The sequence below is a fragment of the Solenopsis invicta genome, chromosome 16, assembly GCF_016802725.1.
Source record: "Solenopsis invicta isolate M01_SB chromosome 16, UNIL_Sinv_3.0, whole genome shotgun sequence".
In the NCBI taxonomy this organism is placed as follows: domain Eukaryota; kingdom Metazoa; phylum Arthropoda; class Insecta; order Hymenoptera; family Formicidae; genus Solenopsis; species Solenopsis invicta.
The window spans coordinates 10,671,733-10,698,605 of NC_052679.1; the positions used below are offsets into that span (position 1 = coordinate 10,671,733).

General features: G+C 29.7%; 3 protein-coding genes across 4 annotated transcripts in view; 2 read left to right on the forward strand and 1 right to left on the reverse strand.

The window, feature by feature from the left end:
• The first annotated feature begins 210 nt into the window (after positions 1-210).
• Positions 211-8,170, forward strand: LOC105200326 (ejaculatory bulb-specific protein 3). Its single transcript, XM_011167806.3, has 2 exons — positions 211-533; positions 7,374-8,170. Exons 1-2 carry the CDS (start codon positions 230-232, stop codon positions 7,544-7,546), a joined length of 477 nt encoding a protein of 158 aa, XP_011166108.1. The 5' UTR covers positions 211-229; the 3' UTR covers positions 7,547-8,170.
• Positions 7,731-17,776, reverse strand: LOC105200327 (cyclin-dependent kinase 10). Of its 2 annotated transcripts, XR_005576634.1 has the most exons (7): positions 17,591-17,776; positions 17,321-17,475; positions 16,020-16,620; positions 9,234-9,530; positions 8,956-9,089; positions 7,895-8,015; positions 7,731-7,822 (listed from the first exon to the last, which is right to left on the reverse strand). XR_005576634.1 is itself a non-coding variant. In XM_011167807.3 (6 exons), the coding sequence occupies exons 1-6, from the start codon at positions 17,598-17,600 to the stop codon at positions 7,980-7,982; spliced, it is 1,233 nt and encodes a 410-aa protein (XP_011166109.1). In that variant the 5' UTR covers positions 17,601-17,776; the 3' UTR covers positions 7,731-7,979. The 2 variants fall into 2 exon arrangements, 1 of the variants encoding a protein (XP_011166109.1); XM_011167807.3 differs by having other exon boundaries at positions 7,731-8,015.
• Positions 17,777-18,129: 353 nt separating this feature from the next.
• Positions 18,130-26,873, forward strand: part of LOC105200328 — a 31,172-nt gene continuing 22,428 nt past the window's right edge. The window contains exons 1-2 of the mRNA XM_026139777.2: positions 18,130-18,325; positions 19,670-19,941. Of these exons, the coding sequence (XP_025995562.1) occupies positions 19,673-19,941 (269 nt within the window). The 5' untranslated portion in view covers positions 18,130-18,325; positions 19,670-19,672. The remainder of the gene's footprint in view (positions 18,326-19,669; positions 19,942-26,873) is intronic.

The window sequence follows — 26,873 nt, forward strand, 5'->3', positions numbered from 1 at the left end:
TTGTAGCTTTCAAAGATTTTAACAATTTATTGTCATTAGGAAAGTTAACAACTTTTTTTCAGTGTAAATATAGACACATGAAATCGACTGTCGAAATGTTGGCGGAGCACAAATTTTTGAATTACACTGTATACTTGGCAATTGGAATGTTCGGAATGTATGCGACAAGGCCCCTCCGTCGATTCGACCTCCATCCTCCGCTCGACTATATAAAAGCTGGCCGCCGCTGATGGGCCGCTTTAGTTTTTCACTCTTGCCCGCAGAATCTTGTCAGCAAAAAGGAAAATTATTATTGTCCCATACTCCATCGATTTCTTTACGTATTGAACATCAGTCAATTTGCACGATGAAGGGATATTTTCTGGTTGTGTTAGTCTCACTAGTGGTTCTGGCCGTCGCTGATGAAAAATATACCAGAAAATACGACGACGTGAATGTGGACAAGATCCTCCAGAATAATCGCGTTCTCACCAATTACATTCGATGTCTGATGGACGAGGGACCTTGTACTGCCGAAGGCCGCGAGCTGAGAAGTAAGTAAGAATAAGAATGGAGAAATTAATAAGTCGAAAATACATGAGAACATCAACGAATTTAGGTCCTTCCCGATAAAAAATTATTTATATATAAATACGTAAACATGTATAATTATATGTAAAATATGTCCGTACATGTTTGTATTAATTTCTTTTATAAAATTTCTGTTTGGTAAAAGAGGTATAAGAAAAATAACAACAATAAGACAAAAGAGAGAGAAGACAAAAAATAATTAAAAAGATAATTTTCGCATTGTTTTTCTTAGAAAAAGTAATATTTAACGAAATGGGAAAAAATTGCCTTTATATAATTACATATATACATGTATATATACTTATATTATTATAATTATATATAGGCAATTTTTTTCATTTTTTCAAATATAACTTTTTGTAAAAAGAACAATGCAAAAATTATCCTTTTAATTATTTTTTTGTCTTCTCATTATTATTCTTTTACACCAAACAAATATTACAAAAGAAATTAATATGAATTTAATGGACATATGTAGTATATACTTATATATGTTCATATATAAACAATTTTTTATCGGAAATATATTTTTGCAAAAACGTTTTTATAGAAAAACAGAAATATTTTTAATATTTATCAACAATTAATTTATTTAAAATTGTACACGAATAATATATTATTGTTCTGATAAAATTGTAATTTTTTAAATCAAATTAGTAATATACAATACATTAGAAATTTAAATAAATTAAGTATTAATAAAATTAAAATTGAGTTTTTGTTTTTATTTTTTTCACTTGGAATAAACGTTTGCTCAAAATTATTTTCTCGCAATTAGAAAATACTTAAACGTACCGAACAAACGTAGTTGTAATTGTATAACTGTAATCATGGCAAAGAATTCGACATGTACTCTCTCTCCGTTACATAATTATCACAGTAAACTTTCTCGTGCGTTTTACATCCGGGCTTGCTTTTGAATTTACATAACCATTAATATGTAAAGTTTATATAAGTTTTAAAAAGTTTTATGATTTTTTTTATTATTATATCATATAAAATTGTATTTCTGTAAATTTTCATTATAATGTTCGCGAGCTTTTTAAATTTTATTATGTTTATGTAATAATATTAATTAAAATTATGTTTATATAAACTTAACAAAATAGAATGTAAAAATAGTTATATTTATATTCTTATAATATGTCAAATTAAATTTCCATAAATTTTGTTATTAAGTTTACATAACTTTAAAATGAATTTATATTATTAAGTTGCACTATAAAAATGAACGATCCAGAATTTTCATTAAATTAACCAGACAAATTTGATAACTTGTATTTTAGTTACTAGATAAATTTGATTCTAGATGTGACTATATATTTTATGATTATCTTGGTAAAGTTTTCATATTTTCAAAAATTTTTTTGTATTGTAAATTTATAAAAATTTCTTTAAAAATACCTTCAATTTCTTCAAGTAAAATTTTCTTCAAAAATTAGAAAATAAGGATAATCATACATACATGTATATACACTGCTCAAACAATTAGGGGATTCTTTTCAGCAAATTTTTGCCTATCTTTAAACTGTAATTATTTAATAAATAATTACCGTAAAAATAAATTTAGGTAAAAATTTTGTAGGTCAAACAATATATTAAGGTGCTTTAGTTCAAGTTTTTTCATCAAGACTATTCAAAAAGTACAGTTTGATACTAAAGACATATGGTCAGTTTTGAATAAGGATGTATTAATACATCCATGTCTAATTAGAAATACTACTGTCCAAAAAGTAAGACCAGTTTTCAATTTAAATCGTGCGAGTAAAACGCACATCATAAATATTTTTTTCTAAGTTAGCATTGTCACAGACATCTGTGGCAAATTTCATGTCAAAACATTCATTAGTTTTTGCTTTACGCTTGGTTTTGTACGACGCTAAAAGTGCATTCGGCGATTTTTACAATGTTTAATTATATTACGCAAAGAAGTTGCATTAAATTTTATTTGAGGAATGAACTTTCGGGTGTAGAAACGTTCAGGATGTTGCAGAAAGCCTTCAAGGACCATATTTTGTCAGAAAGAAATCTTGACAAGTGGTATAAACTTATAAACAGTTCAAAAAAGGTCAATCAAAAATCAAGATTATGTTGACAGTTTTCATCAATTATCGTGGTGTTATCCATTCAGAATTTCTTCCACCCAACCAAACCGTCAACAAAGAGTATTATTTAAGTGTTATGCGTCGTTTGCGTGAAGCTATTCGCAAAAAGAAACCAGAATTGTGGGCAGACAATTCTTGGTTTTTGCATCACAATAATGCACCTTCTCACACTGCACTCGTTCTTCGTGACTTTTTCATCAAAAATTCGATCCATATCGTTCCACAACCACCATATTTGCCTGATTTAGCACCGTGTGACTTCTGGCTATTTCTGAAATTCAAAAGACCACTGCGGGGAAATCGTTTTGAAACGATAGAAGAGATATAACGTGAATCGCTACGCGCTCTGAAAGTCATCCCGGAAGGAAACTTTAATTCTTGTTTCTGGAGGACTGAAAAATACGTTGGAATAAGTGTATTGTGTCAGGTGGGGATTACTTTAAAGACGACAAAATAGATTTAAAAAAATAAATAAATATTTTTTGAAATAAATAAAAACTGATCTTACTTTTTGGACACAGTAATATGTAAAATCACTCTTTCATCACTGTTGAATAAAAAATTGGCGAATATAATCATTGATCACCTTAAAGTACAAACTTTATTTTTTCAAATAAAAAAACAATTTTGTTCTACATCGATTATTTAGCTAAATAACGTTTTAAAGTTTTCATGATTTTAGCACGCTAACATTTATATAATCCAATGTGTATTACCCCAATGAGTAAAGCAATATTTTTTTAATATTTTAAAAAACATTTTCTGCAATAAAGAAAAATATTTTTAAAAACGTTAGAAATAATACAATTGATTTTTTTTTACATTAAAAAATATTTATTTTATTATTGTTAAAAATATTTTCTAACATTAAATAAAATAAAAGTAAATTCGTTCTGTTAACATTAAAAAAATGTTTATTTTAATAGACTGAAAAATATTTTTTTAACATTAAATAAAGTAAAAATAAAAATGTTGTTTAAAGCAAAACATAATTCGGAAATCTTTTTTTCATCTCTGTGAAGCTAGGTTCCTCGATATTAGAATTATACCTATATTAGAATTATATTCCTAATTTTTTTATGTGTGGAGATGCAACTTTGCAGAGGTCTTCTCAGAAAAGTTTTTTTTTATTTCCAAACCGTCACACATCCAAATCAAAACCTCTACCAAACATCGTTTTACTTCTGTGTAAAGAAATTGATACTTGATGATCCATAAATACTTTGTGTAAATACATATACCATCACTGACAGATCAGTTCAATAAACGTTGCTGAAAAGATCAAACGTACATAATTAAAGCATATTTTTTATACAAACATATATAAAATTATAACTTTTTTAATGATTTTTACAAATGCGGAATAGCATCTGGAATAACTTTTTCAAAGATGAGTTCTTGAAAGCGACGGCACTGAGCGCGACCGCGGCATGCGCGAGAAAGCGCTGATTGAGAGCGAAAGTGACAGAGATCGAATGAACGATCAGCTGATCGTTGAATAGAATATGAACTGGAGCAGGAATTAGCTGGTCGAGCAATTCAATCGTACATAGATTTAGGTATTTAAATTAATGGTCTTTAATGTCACTAAATTTAAATCTGGTTCTGCACACTGAAGTTTTAAGACTTGCTCTGTTTTGTCAATTTGGATTTAAAATTTTGTCACTCGGCGCGCGAGATCACTATGCCGCACTTCACAAATGTTTTAACTTGTTCCCTCGACGCTCCTGACACTTAATAAATTTCGCATTCGCGCGAGTTGTTTAGCTCAGATTATGGATGCGATGTTACTTGACTCTCGTCGCTCGCCGCGGTTACTCTGATCGCGCACCGTGATTTTCGGAAGAGCTAGCTCTGGATCAAACGTTGGGTGAGAGCACGAGTCGGGGAAAAGAATCGTTGCGGGAAACTTATTTATTGTCCGACGCCTCTCTGTCGTTTATTAAACAGCAACTGATTTGAACATAGAAGACCTTACCCCGGATAGGCAAATATTTTGGAGACTCACAACCACCAACTTTCTCTGATCTGTAAACTTAAAAAAAAAATGCTTATATATAGAAGATTAACGGGATTATTGTTTGAAACTGAAAAGATTGCCTGTTTCGAAATTTCTCGTGATTAACGGAATAAAATTATCACTTTGAAAAACGCGTATTGAACAGAAATTAATAAAATTAATATAATTGAAAATTACAAAATACATTCTGTTTAACGTGAACTGTCACGAATTGGCATTATTAACAATTAGTTTAGGATTTATTTTTATCGCAACTTGAATAATGTTATCTTTTTAACAATTTTACATTTTACGATGATGAATTTTCGATTAACATAAATTTAACGTGGCGAGATTTAACTGATCACAATTACAGTTCTGACCAACAACTATTATAGCGTTTTTCATTGGGAAAATTAGTGCGCACTGAGTGTGCACCCGCAGATAATTGGGCGTTTTCGTGGCACCATCATCGCGCGAACAGAAACGTCCAATTACCAGCGGCGAATGCACATTCAGTGCGCACTAGTTTTCCCAATAAAAAAATGATAAAAAACGCTATTATAAAAAGAAAAATGCCAATATAATACAATATGAAAAAAATTAAATATGAAAATTTTTCATTCTTTATATTTATCACTTTTATATTTATTATTTGCTCGTTATTGTCATACAATAATATCAATATTAAACGCCAGATACGAGCAAACTAAAGATGTAAATAATTGTTCTCCTTTTAGTATCTCGAAAGCGACGTCTACAATGGGGGCGTAGAATCGCAAGAACGATCGTAAACCCAAATAAAGTTTTAGTTAATACGAGATATACTATGTTTTCTTGTGATTGGTCAGTAGTAATGACGATAGTCTCTAGAACTGAAATTGAATCAACTCTGAACGACTACGACTACGACCGAAAATACAGAAATTTGCGATAGCTCCTGCGACTCTACGTCCCCATTGTAGACGCCGCTTTATTCAGACAGTCATTGCGAGACTAGTTTCTACCTAACTTGGTTTTTTCAATCGCTAATTCTAATTAATTAAGCACGTCGTTGATACATAATATTCATAACAAAAATAGATATAAAGTTACTTTTATGAAAGTCTTGCAAGAAGTAAGCTGTTCATGTTTACCATATAGAATTTTATAGAATATTACGTAGTGTTCTTTTAAATTTCCTAGTGGTAAATGTATAAAATCCATATAAGTAGTATGGCTTTTAGTTTCCAAGTTCCCATTTTTTTTTTCAAGCAAAGTCCAAATTTTATATATATATAAATTTTTTATTTAAAAGCAAAATCCGTACTTTGATTAACCATGCATTTAAACATTAAGGTTCTTGAGTAAGTGTTTAGAAACATCACTCAAGTGCACCTAGATATAATTTTATTCTTGTACCATTTTGTAAACAAGAATAAAATAATCGATATATCTGATGTTTCTGAATAAGCAGCCAGTTAGCTAAGAACTTCGCATTAACAGTGGTGGCATAGTATTGCGGAACGAAAACTAATAAACATGAAAAGTGATATGTTGACGATGAAATTTTGTCTTGTATGCAATTTCGTAATAAGCTTCATTGTGAAAATGTAGCTCGTATTTATCAAAAATCGGCCGCAAGTAAAATTATCTTTAAAATTTATACGTAGCATATTTTTCACTATGTCCGTGTGTCTTCCTGTCTGAATAGATTTCACTTCACATGCCTTTTACGACTATTTATTGTCAGTGAAGAAAAAGATAGTTGAAGTGTTATAAATTTTTATAAATTAGTGATAAGTGTTTCAAAGTAATCTCATTTTGTTTTATATAAATTCTTTTTATTTACAAATGGCAAAAAATTTTTACGTATTATTCCTCGCTTATGACGTCATGATTTCAATATGACCAGGGCGACTACTCAGGAGCCTTAAATTGAATAAAAACTGAACAAGCATTTTAAGTAAAGAATTTGCCCTGTAAAACCTTTTTAAATTTATTTTTATATTAATTAATCACTGAGTAATTACAATTTAAAGATAAGTAAAAATTTACTTAAAAAAAGATCCCTTAATTTTTGGAGCAATATATTGTGTGTGTGTGTGTGTGTGTGTGTACACATATATAAAATTAAAGGATCGTTTTCTTTAAGTAAATTTTAATTGTAATTGTATTACACACGCACACGCACACGCACACGCACACACGTATATTTGTATATGTATATACCTAGGCATATATATTTTAGAATTCACATATAAAAAACACTAGAAAAGGTAAATGTAGACTTTTAGCATTTTTCAAATATTTCAATACGTGTACAAATTTGAAAAAAATTCTGAAATTTATATATACCAATTCTAAAATATTATCTAAGGAATTCTAAGAGGAAAATTTTCATCTAAAAAAATGTTTCTATAAAACATTCTATAAAAGTTAATTTTTATCATGATAGCGATGTATTATTTGTATAATTAAAATCAAACAAATATTTTGTTTTTATAATATAATTGTTAATAATTTTACAACTTTAAATAGAAATTTGTAAAAATGTTCTGGCAAAAATATGCTTAATGCTACATAAAATATGCTTAATGTTACATAAAATATTTATAGAATATAATGTATTATATATATTAAATATATTTTGAAAAATTTAGTTCCAACTAGTAAATTTATCGATATCAAAATAATGACGTATACGTTTTTATTTGTAGAAACTGTGCCGGATGCCTTGTCGAGCGGTTGCGACAAATGCAACGATAAACAGAAAGCAATGACGGAAAAAGTGATAGATCATCTCAAAACAAAACGATCCAGGGATTGGGATCGTCTCGTCGCCAAATACGATCCAAATGGCGAATACAAAAAGCGCTACGAAAAATCGTAATTCCTTGAAAGTATTTTAATGAACATTTCTTTTTTATACGAAAAGCAATGAAAATCATTGTAAGATATAATTTGTTGAAATAATATAATATTGTGTTATGTTCATTATCAAAATTACAATTGATATTTATGAATAATACATGATCGATGACGCAATCGAATGGCATTAAGTCAGTATACAAAAGTTTGTTAAAGGTTTTATTTGATAAATCAGCAGTTTTTGCAATTTTATGCAAGTTATGTAATATGTCACTCACCGCTCATATCGTCATCATTTCTAAATAAAACAAAAAGATGCTATGTTACACAAGTGTTTGTAATAAATGTATTTGGCAATAAGTATACACACAGTTGTCGATCGTAAAATGAAGTTATAAACAGATATATCTGAAGAATATATCAAGTATGATTCTTTCTTCCAGCAATATATTTTTTCATTCAACACGTCTCTTCTTAACTAAAGAACCAAGCTGAAACACATAAATATCCATAGAATTTACATATATTCATATATAAAAAATAAATCTAACAAATGCGAAGATCCCCGATTCAAATATTTAAAAAATTATAAAACTTTGATAATATCTGAGAAAATATGCAGAATTGGGTCTTAAAAAAATTAAAAGTTAAATAATAAAGTTAAAAAATTAATAACTTATCTTAGTTAATTTTTAACTTCAACTAAATATTCTTGGACATTAACTTATTATATAAAATTTTCTTTCCCAAGTAATAAATTTACCTTTTATATTTTCCTATGAAAAAAATATATTCTCATATAAAAGATATTTGTCTTACAAACTTACTTTACAAATAAAATATGAAATTTATTTAATGATCCTTATCGTAATTATTTTGTTATGTAATCTAACTTCAAAAAGTTACAATATTCTAAATAATACTATAAATACTATTTAAAATTAACTTTCAACTTGAATCTTAATGCAATTTTTAACTGAGTTTTTTTTGTAACTTTTAACATAATCAATTTTTTTATTACACAAATTTTAACTTAATTTTGTTAAAAAATATATCGAAGATATGGAATAAATTATTTTTTTGTGCTACCTGAATTTATTCTCAAAGAATAAATTAGCTCCTTTTTAGTTTTTGTTTTGTTATTCATCAATGAAAAGAAATAGAACAATACTTTATAAAGAAAATTTAATTCTTTTAATGAGATTTGTCAATTATAAAATTTATTAAAACGTAATTGTTTAATAAAACAAAATAAAAAAATAGGTCAACTTTCAAAAATAATTTTAGTCTTTCAGAGTGAATTCAGGGAGTAAAAGAGATAATTTATTACATATTCTGTATTGCTAGTTTTATAATTTGTTGAATTTTCAAGTCGGGGACTTTCTTTCGTAAATAACATATGTATATATTTATTGTGTTCTAATAACGTACAAGATCTGAAATCGCAGGAAGATTATTAGTTTGGTCGGTAACAGTGGGTTCTTGTTCACGGTTTTCTTTTTGCGCAGTCGCCTTTTTCATGTTTCTGTGTTGTGGAAAAGTAGGCATAAGTTTTGGATCACAAGCTGCAAATATTGATATTAAATTAATTAGTTAAATTAATTAATTAATTAATAACTTAATTAATATTAAATGATAATATTAATTAAATAAATTTTAACTATTAGTTACATCGAAGGAACAAATAACAAAATTTTAATGATACTAACGTAAAGGAGCCTCTTTGAAGTAGCTGCTCTGCAAACATTCTTCAGCGGTTGCTCTTTTCTTTGGATCGTACATAAATAAGAAATTCAATAATCTAAGTCCTGCAGCGCTTAACCAGGGAAATCTTTGTTTCAAATTGTTATACGGTTGCTGTTTAAGGGTGAAATTCTGCAGCGCCGGCAACGAATTAAATTCTGGCCAGATAGCTTCACTGGGTGTACCCAATAAATCGACAATTAACTCTAATTGTGCAATTTCTGATCTGCCGGGCAATAAAGGTCTGTGTCCTAATAATTCTCCTAATAACAGAATAAGTAATCCTATTTTAAAATTGTCATTTAATTTGAAGCCTGTTTTCCATGCTTTTAATTGATTATAAATTTGCTAATTTAATAATTGTTTAATTAACATAAATATAATAATGATATAATTGGATTATTATAATTATTTAATTCAATAATTGTATAATTAGGTAATTATTATAAATATTTATTTAAATTCGTAACAAAAATCTGTGGAAAAAAGAAGGCGCGCGCTGTTATAACTTAGTACTATAAAAAATATATAATACACTCATAAATGTTATAAAACAAATTAATGTAACATGTTAATATAAGTTTCCTACAAAAATCAAACAAAAAAATGTATTTATTTTTTAACCCTTTCTTCATATCGTGGAGTCATTCATGTTCAAGAAAAATTTCCTACATCGCGTACACCAATACGTGCTGCATACGCCTGTACCTTGCCTAAAAAAAATTTCGTTGGTAGAAAAATACAGCGCCACAGTGGCATTTCTTAACGGGTTATTTCAATAGCTAGATCGGAGTGATAAATTCATAGTACACGACTGACCCCAGTCTATGGAGCGAAGGTGCTAAAATTAAAAGTAATTTTCATGTTTCTTATAATATTTTATTTTATCAATATATTTGTACGATATTTGTAGTTTTTAACTTATTAATAAAAGTATATGATTTTTATTTTATTATGTTTTGTTATTACAGAAATGTAGCATCATATATATATATATATATATATATATATATATATATATATATATTTTATATGTATATATATATATATATATGTATGTATGTATATATGTATGTATATATATATATGTATGTATATATATATGTATGTATATATATATATATATATATATATATATATATATATATATATATATATATATATATATGGTACTTGAGCCGAATAAGGCCCAGTACTAAATAAGGCCCACTTTTAAATTTACCATTTAAAAACTCGCTTTATGTTTGAAATATATGCTTAAAAGATATGTCATAGGAAGTAGATAAAAACTGAATAGGAAATTAATACCGCTGGCAACACGTTTATTCAGTGCAACGAAAACTTGTAACAAAGTGGATAAATCAGTCGTTTTAATAAAAATGTGTTGTAAATTTAATAAGTATACATTATTTTATAGTTTATTACAACGTAATTAATATTATTCAACTTTCTAATTATAGGAAAAAACAAATATGTATATCAATTTTTTGGAATAAATATAGTTTTTTCTAAATAATGTATTAAGAAATAAGGCTCACTTGTACATTAATTGTTATAGCCATTGTCATTTGTTTATTATGTATGTGGCTTGTAACAGAGAATAACGATTTTCAATGATGCTAACTTTCCATAAGCTAAAATTGCACTAAAATAGCGAGAATTTCTTATAGTTAAAATATTAATTATAAACAAAATTAAAAATAATTATGATGTTTTACTAGTATAATAGAGCTTAAAGGATTTCGTATCTGTGATTAATAAATTATTTTAACAGTGAGTTGAAAAATAATATTTAATTCCTTTATTTTCAATTTATTTTTAATTCGAGCCTTATTAAAAACACAAGAATTTAATAAGGTCCAATATCAGAGTTTAAAAACATTTTTTTTTTGTTTACTTAAAAATGTTTTATATAGAAGATAATTTTATTTTGGCGAGTGATTGAAATAAATATTTTATTCTCATTTAGTTTATTTCAATATTTTTGTAAATAAAATTTATAAAAAATAAAATAAAATAAGTTAAGTGGGCCTTATTCGGCTCAGGTACCTTGTGTGTGTGTGTGTGTGTGTGTGTGTGTGTGTGCGCGCGCGTGCGCGTGTGTATATATGTATATACACACAGGATGTCCGGAAACTAGGGAACCTACCGCTTTGAGAACATAGAGAAGATGAAAACGGACAAAAAAGTCTTGTTCCATTTTACAATATTCGCTATAATTATCGTGTTATAAAATAAAACGTCTGAGCCAATGTGCAGTGACGCCGCGCCATCGCTCCTAGCTCGTAGGCAACTGCGCGCGGCGGGACAGGTGACGCGTCGTTGTTTGAATTTGCACGGTGCGACGGTCTGAATTCACCTCACCACGTGTACATAGACTGCAAAAATCAAATGTGTTACTTTAACTAAAGCTTCTCCTTATACATTTGATAAATAACATATTTGATTTTTGCAGTGTATGTACACTGTGAAAAAAATTTTCATAGTTCAAGTAAATATGTTATTAGGACCATTCAAGCAAATTATGTACTTTACATAAATAAATATTACTTGTTTGTAGAAAATATTATTTCTTTAAAATATTATTTACTTCTTTGAAGTAATATTTATTTGTGTGAAGTAAATAATTTGCTTGAATGGTCCTAATAACATATTTACTTAAATCACAAAAATTTTTTTTACAGTGTACACGTGGTGAGACCTTTCCAAAACACTACAAGAAAGTTTATTTTCGTTGAGTACTTTCCGAGTTGCGAGACTTGAATCTACGGTGTACTGTAACTTTCAAGCGTCACAACTCGGAAAGTACTTAACAAAAATAAACTTTCTTGTAGTGTTTTGAAAAAGTCTCGAAATAAGCTACAAGAATATGCAATAAAAGATACAATATTAGAGTATCGGTAGTTCCCTAATTAAAGGGTATCAGTACTCCCCTAACATTCTATATTTTTTATTGCATTTTCTTGTAGTCAATTTTGAGAGCTTTCTAAAACACTATAAATAAGTTTATTTTTGTTAAGAACTTTTCAAGTTATGACGCTTGAAAGTTACAGTATACTGTAACTTTCAAGTCTCACAACTCGGAAAGTACTCAACAAAAATAAACTTTCTTGTAGTGTTTTGGAAAGATCTCGAGATAAACTACAAGAATATGTAAAAAAAAAGAAGGCAGTCCCATTTAAAAAATTGAAGGTGTCCTTCATGTGACTTTCAAACAACTATTCAAAGTCAAATTAATGACACCATCTTATGACCCCCTTGAAATCATACAACTCTTGTCTGAAATATTTTTGTTTACTGGGTTTAGTTTTCGAGATATTTGGCTGGATCATTTAAAATGGGACACCCTGTATGTATGTATGTGTGTGTGTGTGTGTGTGTGTGTGTGTGTGTGTGTGTGTGTGTGTGTGTGTGTGTGTGTGTGTGTGTGTGTGTGTGTGTGTGTGTGTGTGTGTGTGCGCGCGCGCGCGCGCTAATAAATACTTGCAATTAGTAATATGTAATTTGCGTGCAAATATTAAATGTTACAGAAGTGACATACTGCGGGGTCCTTATGTTTGCTGTGGCACATACGCGTACACACACGCGCGCGTACACACACGCGCGCGCGCGCGCGCGCGCGCACACACACACACACACACACACACACACACACACACACACACACACACACACACACACACACACACACACACACACACACACACACAAACACGCACATACAAACACACACACACAAAAAAAATCGTAGAGAAATTTTAGAAAAAGCATTCTGTACGCAAAATGTTGTAGTTCACGAACCTTTGCTTGAATTGTTAAAAAAAATTCTTTTGTCGAGCTGCAAAGTGTCAAAAATACGAAATTTTAAGGAACAAAACAAAGTGTGCTTTTTTACTGCATAAGACAAGAAAGTTAAAAGAACTTTAAAAATCTGTCGATTTAGCGTTAAAGTTGAAACTTCAAGCTTCAAAATGCTTTTTTTATTTTTTATCTGCAATGATTTTTTGCCGAGCTACAACCATTGGAAAATAGCCTATTTTTTAGTGTCTGGAAAGTGTTCCCCATTTTTTGTTGACGAGTGTATATGATGTAATGTGTGTATAAATTGGGTATATAAAATTATATTATGTACATGAGCCGCTTACATTACTAATATTACGACTATTCTTAAGACTTTACAACAGACGTTGCATAATATTTTTCAAAAAAGAATTATTTTAAAAAGTTATTTTTAAGCCAAAGAAATTATTTTAAAATTTATTTTTCTTTAAATAAATTTTATAAAGCATTCATAAAAGCTTGTTTTGTGACACTTTTTAGTGTGTAAGATCTGCAAAGAATCATTGATTTTTTTACATTTCAAAGTTATTAATATGTCACAATTCTTTCATTATTAATTGTTAGTATGTCATGACCCTCCTCTTATTTCAAACACATTACTTTTTCCCATTTTCAATAAATTGTAAATTACGTTTGTTCTATATACCTGATAAATTTTTATCTGTAGGGTGATTAATATAACTCTATGGTAACAAACTGATGTTTATAATTATGTCGCGTTAATATTTACCGAGTTATTTAAAAAAAAAAAAATAATATTCCATCACCCATTTTCTCCTTTAAATATAAAATTCCCACAAGAATAAAATAAGCCCACGTTTTTTTTTATTTTATTCGTTTAAATGGATCTTAAAAATATTAATCAAACCTTGTAACTTTGTTCTTAGATATAATATCTGAAGAAAAATTATCATATTTACACAATAAACAATTTGAAAATAAGAAACGTTTTTTTCATTTCTTGAAACATAGGGCCTGCGCACAATAGAGGAATGTTTGATATTAGGAATAGGAATTAAAATTTTAAGATAAGTTTCCTCAATAAATACTACAGATAAATAATAAGTTATGTTGTATCGTGTACGGCACATTTATGTCTTACGTTTTATTCGCATCAATTGCATTACATTTAATATTCATTGAGAAAACTAATACTTAACCTATACCCCTATAACGATTTCTGCAACTGCAAAGGTTGGTAACAGATTTTGGTCTGCATATGGTCCGCATACATTGGTATTTTTGCTACTGTTAGCAGATTTATACCAAACATACTACAACCTTGTTGGCAGAGTATATGACAAATTGGCGTTGAAAAGCAAGCAAATCTGTTAAAAGTTTTGACGACAAATTTATAAATATTAAACAAGTTTGTTATTGAAAAAATGTTAGCAATTTTCACGCAAAAATGCAATATTATCCCTTTGTCAAAATACACGACAGATTAGAAGTTGATAGCAGACAGATCTGTATGTATGATTGACAAATTGATGGCAGATAGTAAGCAAGCTTGCTATTACGAAAATGTCAGCATTTATTACACAAGAATGCAACATTAGTTGAGTTTCATAAAGCGCATAACATAATCCTTGTTGATCACCAAAAGTTAAACAAGGATAAAATATTACATTACGCACATCATGCTCTCTTTACGAAATTTGTCAAAACACTTATGCAACTAATTTGTTTATAAGTATAACAACTATAACAATTATAAAAGCGTTATATGTTTCTTTAGTAATTTTTTCCGGTGAATCAATTGGTGCAATCAGTTTTTCTCTACAGTCATTTTTAACAATTTGTTTATAACAATTAATTGCAAAATTGACTTTTGCAACGTACTCTTTACGTCAATAATGTTTTATTATGATACTAATCTACTTCTAATTGTTATTTTTTGACTGATCTGGCCATGGGCAGGAAAAGATTTTAATTATTTATATAGTTTATATTAAAAATATCTAAGGCTAAATAATCATAGGATTAGTGAGTATTCGCGCGATATTCAAAACGCAAGTTTCTTTCGGTTCAATTCAGCTTTACTTCGAATATAACTTTTTATTACGATATCACATGTGTACGATTAGCTCAGTGTTAGCGTGTTAAGTTGTTATTCCAAAATCTTAGGTTCGAATCACGCCGGAGCCGACATGCGTTTTCAAAAATTTATAAAATAATGCGTAATTGTAATAAGTGAATTAAAATGTTATATGTAAAACAGTGGATATAGATTAAGCTATAAAAATAATAAAATCTGTTAAAAGAAAAAATTAATTTTTTTGTTAGTCTTGGAAACATCAGATTTGATCTGTATTTAGTGTCATTCTATTAGCACGTTTGAAAACAGATTTGATTTGTATTTGGCATTATTTTGTCAACGCATTTGATAACAGATTTGGTTTGTGCTTGATGCCATTTTGTCATCACATTATAATTATCAAATTTGTTCTGGTATTGGTTTTAATTTGACTTCAGACATATATGTCAGATTTGGTTTACATTAGGCATCCTAATGCGGACACAGTAGGATACAGTTTTGGTACCAAATTCCACTGGAATTTGGTGCCAATTTGATATCCCTTTGCGTACAAAATGTTTGCTGGGTAATTCTTATTACTAATATCTTTATATTTCTCTATTATACACAGACCCTTAACTTTTTGGATTTGTCTGGTTTTTATAGGAAACCCTTTATAAACGTAATAAAAATATAAATATAAATAAAATAATGTAATAAGTTAAATTATAAATACAAATATTACAATTTATTATAAAATATTAATATATATTAATAATAAAAATCTTTTGAATATCTTATAAATCATAAAAAAGATAAATTATAATAATCTAAAAGTTTATTATTAAATTTAATAAAATAATAAAATACTCTATATTTAGCATTGATTTCTTACCCAATATACACCCAGCTGCCCACATATCGACTGAAGTAGTCTGTGTCTTGGCTTGCAATAACAATTCAGGTGCTCTGTACCACAGCGTCACAACTCTAGGAGTCATTGGCTTCAAAGGTAAACCGAACCACCTGGCCAATCCAAAATCAGCAATTTTCACACAACCCTTATCAGTCATAAGAAGATTCGAGACTTTCAAGTCTCTGTGAACAATAAAATTATGATGCAGATAACGTAGGCCCTTCAATACTTGCAACACTATGCATTTGACCTGACTTTCTGAAAATGGTGCCTGCATGTTGTCCAACAGGCTTGCTAAATCCTGTTCACAGTACTCCATTGCAAGAAATATACTTTCCAAACTTCTGCCTACTACCACTTCTCTCAAATGCACAATGTTCTCATGACGGCAAGACAGTAGGACTGAAATTTCCCTGAGACCACTCACTGGTAGCCCATCTTTCTCATGTTCCATTCTCACTTTCTTCAATGCAACAACTTTATCATTTTTTGTGTCTCTGGCTCGATACACAATCCCATAAGTACCCTCTCCAATGCGATTTAACTTTTCAAATTCAGAGACAAACCTGCATTTGCCAAGCTGCAAAATGTAATTAAAGTTTAACATTATGAGTGCTTTCCAATTGCTTAATATGCCTTGACACATACGTACACAAAAACGCACAAAGTGTAACGGTGTGCATGATTCAATTGGAACAAAATGTGTGCTAATGTGTACAGTTTCAAATAGAGTTAGGATTATTTTTCAAATTTATACCCATGTCTTATTCCTGATAATGATAAAAAGTGTGTTTGAATCACTTCGATTTCATTTATAGCTGCTGCAGTTAGTAACTATTTAATTGAACTTGAAACACAAGCTTACACATCCGACTAGTAGCTCTTGGGCTGAGTATGGATGTGTAGTGTTGTGTCGACGATTACGATAATTGGAATGCAACTTGTGTCACCGTGTGCACAAAAGTGTCTAGGAATATTGCAATTGGAAAGCACTCTATGTGTGCTTAAGAAAATTTCATAAATCTTTTAGAATATGAAAAAGAAAATAAATTTATTACTAAATTAATTATCAATTAACTAAAATAAAAGTAAATTAAATAGATAAGATTAAATATTAAATAGCTAATAAGTTAAATAACAATATTAAGGTTAAGTTTCAAATGTCCTTTCAGAGAAAAATTTTACTCAAAATATATAGTACACATAATGCATACAATATCATATCAAATAAAATTTTCCTCAAAGAGAACTTTTTAGAATGTAGTTCAAATCTATATTACGATATCTTGTTCTGGTATCTCCATAGCTTTGCCAGTTAAGAAGGATGTTAATACTCCTTTTCTCGTAATTGGAGCCGAGGGGTCGGGTCCCGAATCGGACACTGCTTTTTTATCGCTGTCATTACACTCCGCAGACTTTTTTTCTAAACTCTCTTCTAAAAAGCAGACATCTCATTAGTTTTTAACAATGATGAATGTAAACATTCATCGATTTATCTTATTTGTATTTAATCGATTTAAAAGTAAAAGCTGCATCCTTGTTATACTTACCCTTTGTCATTTTTCGCACTAAATTGTACGAAAAAAAGATCAATTGTTTAATATTCAAGGATTAAAAATAATAAAACAAGCTAATAAATATTGACAATGCCGGTAATATATGGTAATATATAGACGAGGGCACAAAGCAACGTATAAATGCGTTCCGATGTACTGTAGTATAGACTGCGTTCGGAAATACACACTGGTGTGTTCTAAGGCCACTACACACTAGCCGTTTGGAAAACACGAAGGTAGATTCCGGGGGTGTATTCCGAAAGTTCTATCGAAAATATCCTTTTTAATAATAAAGTTGGTTACACTGTAACAGTTACAGTGTAACTAACTACGGGCCAGTTTCACAACCATCGGTTAATTTAATCGGCTGATTATTCTATCGGAATTGACCAATTGTATTTGTCGTTAAGTAGAATTGACCAGAAATAGCCAATCACGGTTGACACTTAACCGGTCAGTTAAGTTAATCGGTAGTTGTGATACTGGCCCTACGCTGTGTTCCGTAATAAAAGTTGAGTTTGTGATTTCGGAACGCACCCAGTGTATGTTCTGTTGGCGAGCCGGAGGATTGCGGGGGATCCCCATTAGTAATGATAAAAAACGATAATATTCTCGCTTGGCTTTGAGCAGTTGCATTATTATTTGTACGTCTATTAAACAATTGAGTTAAAAGAGTTGTTGTTACATACGTGTAAATAGTACCGTGAGTTATTGAACTTCAGATTTGAGGTAATTATTAATATCCATATTAGTAATCAAAGTTAAAGTACGTATTTTATATACTTCGTCGTATCACTGCTGCGTAGTAAGATAATGACCTAGTTTATACCGAACACTTGATACACGTACTAATAATTTTCTATTAAATTATCTTAATTTCGGCAATGAATTTAAAAAATAGTATACTAAGCTGGTATAATATGAATCGAGATAATTAAATATATGTATCATATATATATATATATATATATATATACACATATACATATACATATATATATATATATATATATATATATACACGCATCGTCGAAAGAAAGATAATTTAATAGAAAATTACGAGTTAGTACACGTATTAAGTGCTCGGTGTAAACTAGACCAGTATCACAATTTGCGAATTTATTGTATATACATGTACATATATTTTTATTGTATGTACATTTTTAACTTTTAGAGTAAATGGTATTTTTTATATCTATTATCAATGATCAAGTGTGTGATTGTCATAATGAATGCTATTTTTCCTATTTTTTAAAAATTGAAATTTATGAAACATTTTTCCACATCATAATGAATTTTGTAATTATTTTAATAAACATTGTTTATTTTACTTTTAATAAATCTAGAATATTAGTTTTAGTTATGAGCTATGTTTCAGATGATATAGACCCATGTATCCACTTCGTTAACTGTCTTAACTAGGATTATTCCTAAATTGTATATAAATTTTACACTACAATAATTTTATGATTAAATTAAATTTTAAGATTTACATGGATTATTTATATATTATTTATATTATGTTTACATGGATCTCTTTGATGTAGTTAATACAGTGTAAATTGTTATAAATAAATAGGTAACAGTACAAAAAAAGTAATTATAGATTATTAATATGATTTCAATATTGATAAAATAAAAATAATATTGAAAGTAAAAAAAATAAAATATAATTTTTATTACGAGACTACCAATAAAATTGGAATGATGTATACATTGTGATTATTAGTAGATTGTTTATATCGATAACTCACCAAATATAGTTTACATTTCATACATGCAATGTAGTTTATTAATAATAGATTAATAACACTTTACTATTAATAATCTAGATTATTAACACTTTACATGTAAATATATATGGTTTTAAATATATGGTTTTAAATATGCTTAACTGTGCATTTAAAATAAATTTATAAAAGAACAGTGAAATTTTATGAAAGAAGACAAAAAGAAATATAATATAAATTTTGCAACTAAGACTAATAGATTTTCTATTCTAACAATTTAATTTTGGAAATTAGAAACAGGTTTTCAAACATTTTATCATTAAATTTATAAATTTATTTTAAGGACATGGCTGACGAACAGGAGGAAGTCAGTATAAAGGCAAGACTTTCAAAATTACATTGTCCGTTTACGTGGGAAATATTGGACAGCACCGTAAAGTACTCTACGATACATTCTAAAAGTGATGAAAATATGGATCCGGATGAAACATATTATCCTTTAGAACGGTTATTAGTAGTTTTGTTTAAATGTTATCAAGCTGTATCAAGTGCAGACAGTATCGGAACACAAAAAATTGAACAAGCTGGAGAATTGTTAATACAAATTCAGCAAGAGTATGATTATAATATATAATATTTATGTTTTAATTTTAAAGTTTCCTAAGTTTTCCAACTTGAAAAATAGAGGAAAATTATGATTTTTTATTAATCTGCACACATGTGCACACATACTGCTCAAAAAATTATATTACTTTTTAGTAAATTTTTGCCCATTAAACTAATTACGCAGTGAATAATTAATATAAAAATAAAGTTTAAAAAAAGTTTTACAAGACTCACTGTATAAGATGCTTTTATTCAATTTTATTTAGTTTCATACTCAAAGCGGTCAGCTTTGAATAAGAAGGTATTTGAGATATCCAAAATATAGAAATTTGCAATTTTTTGCTAACAAAAAAATTGGCAATCACAATCATATCGATATCATTTCAAAGTACAGATTTAGCTCTTAAATAAACAAATCCAAATAACAAAATGCGCGCATAGTGAATTCACGGAGCGCGCATGCTGTGCAGATTATCCGCACGATGTGAGCTTACGGTATCTGATAGATGCGTCATCATATGAGAATCATATCGGTCGCACGCGTGCGGTACTCATGCGTGCGAGCGATATGCACCTCAAATGCGTTCTCCAAATAAGACTCATATTGCTCGCATACATGCATACGGCACTCAAAAATTCTAATCATTGCCCATTTTTTTCATGTTCAATCAGCACATATTTAAAAAATGTTTTTACAAACATTTTAAAAACTTTTGCAATAAAAGTTTTTCAAAAACGTTAAAATTAATGAATTTATGCCTCTTTTTACATTAAACAAATTTTTTTCTAATATTGAGGTTTTTTCTTAAGAATTATTTTTCCGAAATTTCCACGCGGTTACTCATCCAAGTTGCGACCTCGGTGAACGTTGCTTGGAATCTATGATCGCTGCGAATTGATCCCTTGTGATAATCTGTAAACACTTTGTGCTAATACGTGTACATCACTGATATATCAGGTCAATATATGTTATCGAAAAGACGAAATATACGGGTGTCCCAAAATTCCCGCATTTGGAGTACAAGACGTGATACTTTACGATAAAAGAAACAACTTTTTTCTTTAGCAAAATTGCGTGCGACAAGTAGTTTTTGCAGGAGAGCACATTAAAGTTAACGAATAAGCGTTCTTGACTCTGCGGCGCTCAGGGCCAGCGCGCGCGCTCCTCACTCACTTGTACCTAGTTGTTGGCTAGTGGTTGTAAGTAATGTCTTAAGATGCTGATACAATTCTGTTATAATTAGTTACATTTTAAGAATGTAGAATCAATGAATATCGGCCGTTAACTTCTTCCGTATTGCTTAAAATATGAAAAGTTAATAAATTAAATATTGATTTCATTCTTTACGTAAAAAATGAATAAAAAATTATCTAATTCCGGTTTTTTAAATCTTTATTTTCACCTGAAAATAAAGATTAAAAAAAAAAAAACATCACGTCTTGTACACTAAATGCGCGAATTTTGGGACCTGTATATAATTAAAGTATTTAAATATAATATATAATTATTTAAATTACATAAATTATTTGAATACCTATATAAATATATATAATTAAGTAATTTTTTTACTGATTTTTATAGATGTTATTAAAACATTTTTTAAACGAATTTTAAAATTAATAATAATTAAAAAATAAATAGTTTGAACGATAAATAATAAATAAACATAATTTTATAGAGATGAAAAATAAAGAAAATAATTAATATTAAATAAACATTAAATAAATATTAAATAAACATCTAAAAAATGCTTACTAAAATCATTTTTTCAATTAAACAATTTCTGAAAATAAATACTTAAATAATATTAAATAAAAGTTTAAAAAACGTTTATTTAAAAGAAAAGAAAATAAATATAAAATAAATATTAAATTAATATTTAATAAATGAACGTTTTTGAAACTGTTTCAAATGAAAAAATAAATATTAAATTAATGTTAAATTAATGTTTTTAAAAAATGTTTTTTTAAATGAAAAATTTATATATGAAATAAATATAAATAAACGTAAAATAAACGTTAAGTAAATATTTTTTCAAATCATTTTAAATATTTAATTAATGTTAAACGTTAAATTAATATTAAATAAATATTTTCTCTAAATAATTATTTTAAATATTTAATTAATGTTGGACTTTCGTTTCCGGTAGCGAAGATGATTGACGTGTGTGTGGAGAGTGCGATTGATAAGCAGGTGTTAGGGGATAAGGTGAGACGTGGTGGAGTGCAAGGAGGTGAAGGGAAAGGGAAGAGGCTGGTGGTGGAGGATGAATAAGGGTAAAGGGCGGGGGTAAGGGAATAGTGAGACACGAGTGATAGTAGGGTTGAGACGGGATTTGGAGGTTAGACGGGAGAGCAGGTATAGAGAGCAGAGAAGAAGCAGAAAAGAAGAAGGGTAGCGACATCGGGCGGTAGAAGTGAGAAGCATAGCAGGAGAGAGTAAGTGCAGTTGCGGGAAATTTTGAATTGGAGTAACTTTTGAGTAACCGATATATTATCTCAGTATATAATTTTGTATTTTTACATTTGCTACATTTATATAATGATTTTACAAATAAGTTAAAAATATTATTTTATATTTAAAAAGAGTTATATTTTCTAGTAAATATTTTCTAGAACTGCAAAAAATATATTACTTAATTTAAAAAATTTTTTTTATTTACATAAATATAAATAAATAAATAAATATTTCAAAAAAAAATTTTTTTTTTAACTTGATTGCAAGTAAACAAACTCTTGAATAGGGAAAGTTGGCAGATTAGAAGACGAGATGGAGGAAGGAAAGGAGGGAGAGAAGGAGAGGGAAAGGGAAGTAGAGGAGTGAAAAGGGGTGGAGAAGAGGAAGACTGAGCAAAGCAGAAGGTTTAATGAGGGATAGAGTATATAGTTTGTCGTTGATAGATGCGTTTAAGAGAGGAGAGAAAAGAAAGGCGATAGATGCATTACAGGCAGATATTTTTAAGAAAAGTATAAAGGTATTGAGGTCGCCGGAAAAGCGAGAAGAAGGGGGGTTAAGTGAGATATTAAGAGAGGTGAGGGAGGGTTTTAAATTAAAGCGGAATTAAGAGAGGTAAAGGAGGGGAAAGCAGAGATGAGGGAGTGGATGGAAGATATTAGGAAAAGATTAGCCAGTTTAGAGAAAAGAGTGGAAGAGATTGAGAAAGGTAGGGGGAGGGAGGAGAAAGAGGAAGGGGGTGAAGAAAGGAAGGAGGAGGAAAAGGCAGATAGAGAGAAGGAGAAAGGGAGAGATAAAGGAATTAGAAGAAAGGATGAAGAGAATAGAGTTAGAGGGGAGAAAAGAGGAAAAGGGAAGAGGAAGAAAAATATAATCATAAAAGGAGTGAAAGCAAAGGAGAAAGGGATAGAGGGTTTAAGAAAAGAGATAGAAAAGATAGTGGGGGCGACAGCGAAAGTGGAAGGGATAAGGAGTATAGAGAAGAAAGATAAGGAAGGAAGGGAAATGGTATGGGTAAGATTAGCGAGTGTAGGGGCAAAAATTGAAGTGATGAAAGGAAAAGCGAAGCTGAGGGAAAGAAGGAAGTGGGTAGTAGATGATCTGACAGAAAAGGACAGAAGGATAGAGTAGTGGATAAGGAAGGAAGCGGAAAGGATAAGGAGGGAAGGTAGGAAAGTAAGAGTAGGATATATGAAAATATGGATTAAGGAGAAATTATGGGTATGGGATGAGATTAAGGATGAGTTGAGAGAATGGCACGGAAAAGAAGTAAGAGAATGGAGGGAGGGGATAGAGGAGGGTAGAGGGGTGGAGAAAGTACTTATGTAACAAGGCAAATAAGAGGTATTTTTGATTAAATCGTGTCTAAAATTGAAAATTGATGTGTTTCATGATATATTTCGGAAAAACTCCTTTTTCTACAGCATTTTATAGTATTCCAACTTTAAACAAAGTATATGCGAGTAACATTCGCAAACCTGTTCGAACGTATTTTGTCCAGCTTTTTTATTTTACGTAAAATACAAAAAAGTTTCACTTACACACTATATGGGTCGCATTGACCCTAACAAAACTTTGCTGCCGTGCCGTTCGAATTCTAGTTGTCCAAAAATGTTGATCAACCATATCAATCGAAAGAGATTTCAAACTTTTTTTACGTCTTGGTCTAAACCTCCTATCTCATTCCGTCTTCACATAGCAAGCGTTCAAAATTTCATATGGGGTCTCTTAGACCCACTTACGTGTTTAAGGGTTAAATAAATATTTAATAAATGTTTAATAAATATTTTTTTATAATGAATTGTACAATGAGAAATTAATATTAAATAAATATTTAAAAAACATTTAAAAAATATTGTGTGCTGACTGAGATACTTTTAATGCATTGTATTATACATCAATGTTTTTTATTTTTTTTATGATTTACAATTAAAGATTAATAATATTATTATTTACAATTCCTAATAGCACAGGGACATCTACGGGACGTCTTAAAGACGACCTGTCGTGACGAGCGGGATATTCTGGGGACAAACTGTTATAGTCCCGAAACGTCCTGTGGACGTTCTGTGGACTACCAAATAAGCGCCTCATTTTTGCCTTCTGGACATCCTGTGGACATCGGGAGTCCTAAAGATGTCCATTTGCAATCCTCGGGATATACATACGCATTTCAAGACTATTTTAGGATATTTAAGAAATATCCGCATAAATATATTATATTTTTACACCACATAATTCCAATTGAGCAAAACAATATTTTAATAACATTTTAAAAAACATTTTTTGCAAAAAAAATTTGGGAATTTTTTCTCGAAAATTCCCAAGCGGTCACCCATCCAAGTCGCGACTCCGGTGAACGTTGCTTGACCTCCATGATCGCTGTGAATTGAATCCTTTGCAATGATCTGTGAACACTTTATGTTAATATGTGTATATAACTGATAGATTAAGTTTTATATTATTGAAAAGATGAAATATGTATAATTAAACCATATTATTTATATAAATATATATAAAATTATAGTTTTTTTACTGATTTTTACAAATGCGGATTAGTATTTGGAATAACTTTTCTGTTATTATGTTTAAATAAGAATGCAACTAAAAAATATGTCAATATAATACAATAATTAAATTAAGTACACAAAAATTTTCATTAAAAAAACATTTAAAAAATGCTTTTTGCTGCTCATTAGGATGTAGATTAAGGTTTCTTTATTCATAGATCTATTTTGTCCATTGATACCGTTGTAAAATTCTTTGATTAATATTTGTCCTTTTCTTGTCTGAATGTATAACCATTTATATTCTAGTATAATGTCCTATGTCCGTCTATTGTTCCGGAACATTCAGGACGAATTCAGGATTATCTCGAGAACGTCTTGTGCTATTAGGGATATCTTTAGTGAATTAACATTGAAAGCATTAAAAACATAAAAAGTACTTGAAAAAAATGCGCAATGATTGGAAGTTTATATAGTATTTTGTAAATTTGTTAATTTAATATAATATATGAGAGGGTCTTGTTTGATCACGTTACGATTGACCACAGCGTGCTCTCATCACATCGTGAGGGCAGCGTGATATGTTCTTGTGCGCACGGTGGGATTATCACGTTACTCTCACGCCGTGAAATGTTCCCATCACGCGTGATTGCAACATGCAAGTTTTTACGCGTACACGCGTGCGCCCATCACATTGTGAGGGCACTGTGATACACTTTTGCATGCACAACGTGATTGTCACGTCGTGAGAATAACGTCAACTCACGAATTGTTATCTGGTTTTTTTTTTTTTTTTTTTTTTTAGACCACTGGCATTTGCGTAATTTGATTTGCATTATGAGGAGGTTGCTCAATCAGATTTTGCACATTATATGTGTCTGTATCCATATAAATTTTTTTGTAAGAAGTGTTGTCTCTTTGTTGTATCATGTCGTGTAATTGTGATTTAATATTGATATATTTTTTTTATATTAATTTCAGAAATTTTATTCTAAAATTGACACAATGCTTCTTCCAATAGAGTTTTTTACTGGGAAAACTGGAAGGGTTCCGATAGCGCACATCCCGATAGCCCACCAACCAATCATCTTGATTTATCTAACCCAACCTACGGAAAATCTCTAGGCATCTGCCATTGTGAGTGGTTTGTGTGCTATCGGGATGTGCGCTATCGGGACCCGCCGGAGAAAACTAGTGCGTCCTGAGTATGCACTCGCCACTGGCAATTGGACGTTTTGGTTCGTGCAATGATAGTGCCAACGGAAACGCCAATTACGTGCAGCGAGTGCATATTCAGTGCGCACTAGTTTTCCCAAAATCCTATGAGTCTGCCATAATTGCGGAAGGGTTCCAGTTGCGCACAGACCCAATTTGACACCACCAATGATAGGCCGATGCCTAGAGTATTTCCGTTAGTTGGGTTAGATTAGATTACGTGATTGGTGGTGTCCAATCGGGTCTTTGTGCATCTGAGACCCTTCCATAGTTGCCAGTTGTCTTCGACGATTTCTTAAACGATATTTTACCATGAACGTTATTTCTTCTTTAACTTAATAATACATTTATGATACATAATAGAACATTGTTACATTATGAAACAAAGCACTGTGTCAACTTTGAAATGAAATTTTTTAATCTAATATAAAAGAATGCATCAGTGGTTGCGTTCAGCAGACTTAACAGTTGAGTGTTTGCTGTTATTGATGTTCTTCTAAATCTAAGAGTTTGATTAGATGATTTAAAAGAATACATCAACATGTTGAGTCTGTTTAACGTGGCCAATATGAGATCACGATTGCGCGAGGTACAGCGAAAAGATAGCAACACTTCTTACTAAAAGAAAAATTTCTATGTGTATATAGCAATTTTAGGAAAATAGTAACTGACTAGGCAAATAGCATTTGCCTGGTCAAATAGCTTAGAATTAAAAACACAAAATACCTGCTTTAAAAACCCAATAATTATACAATTTTTGTGTT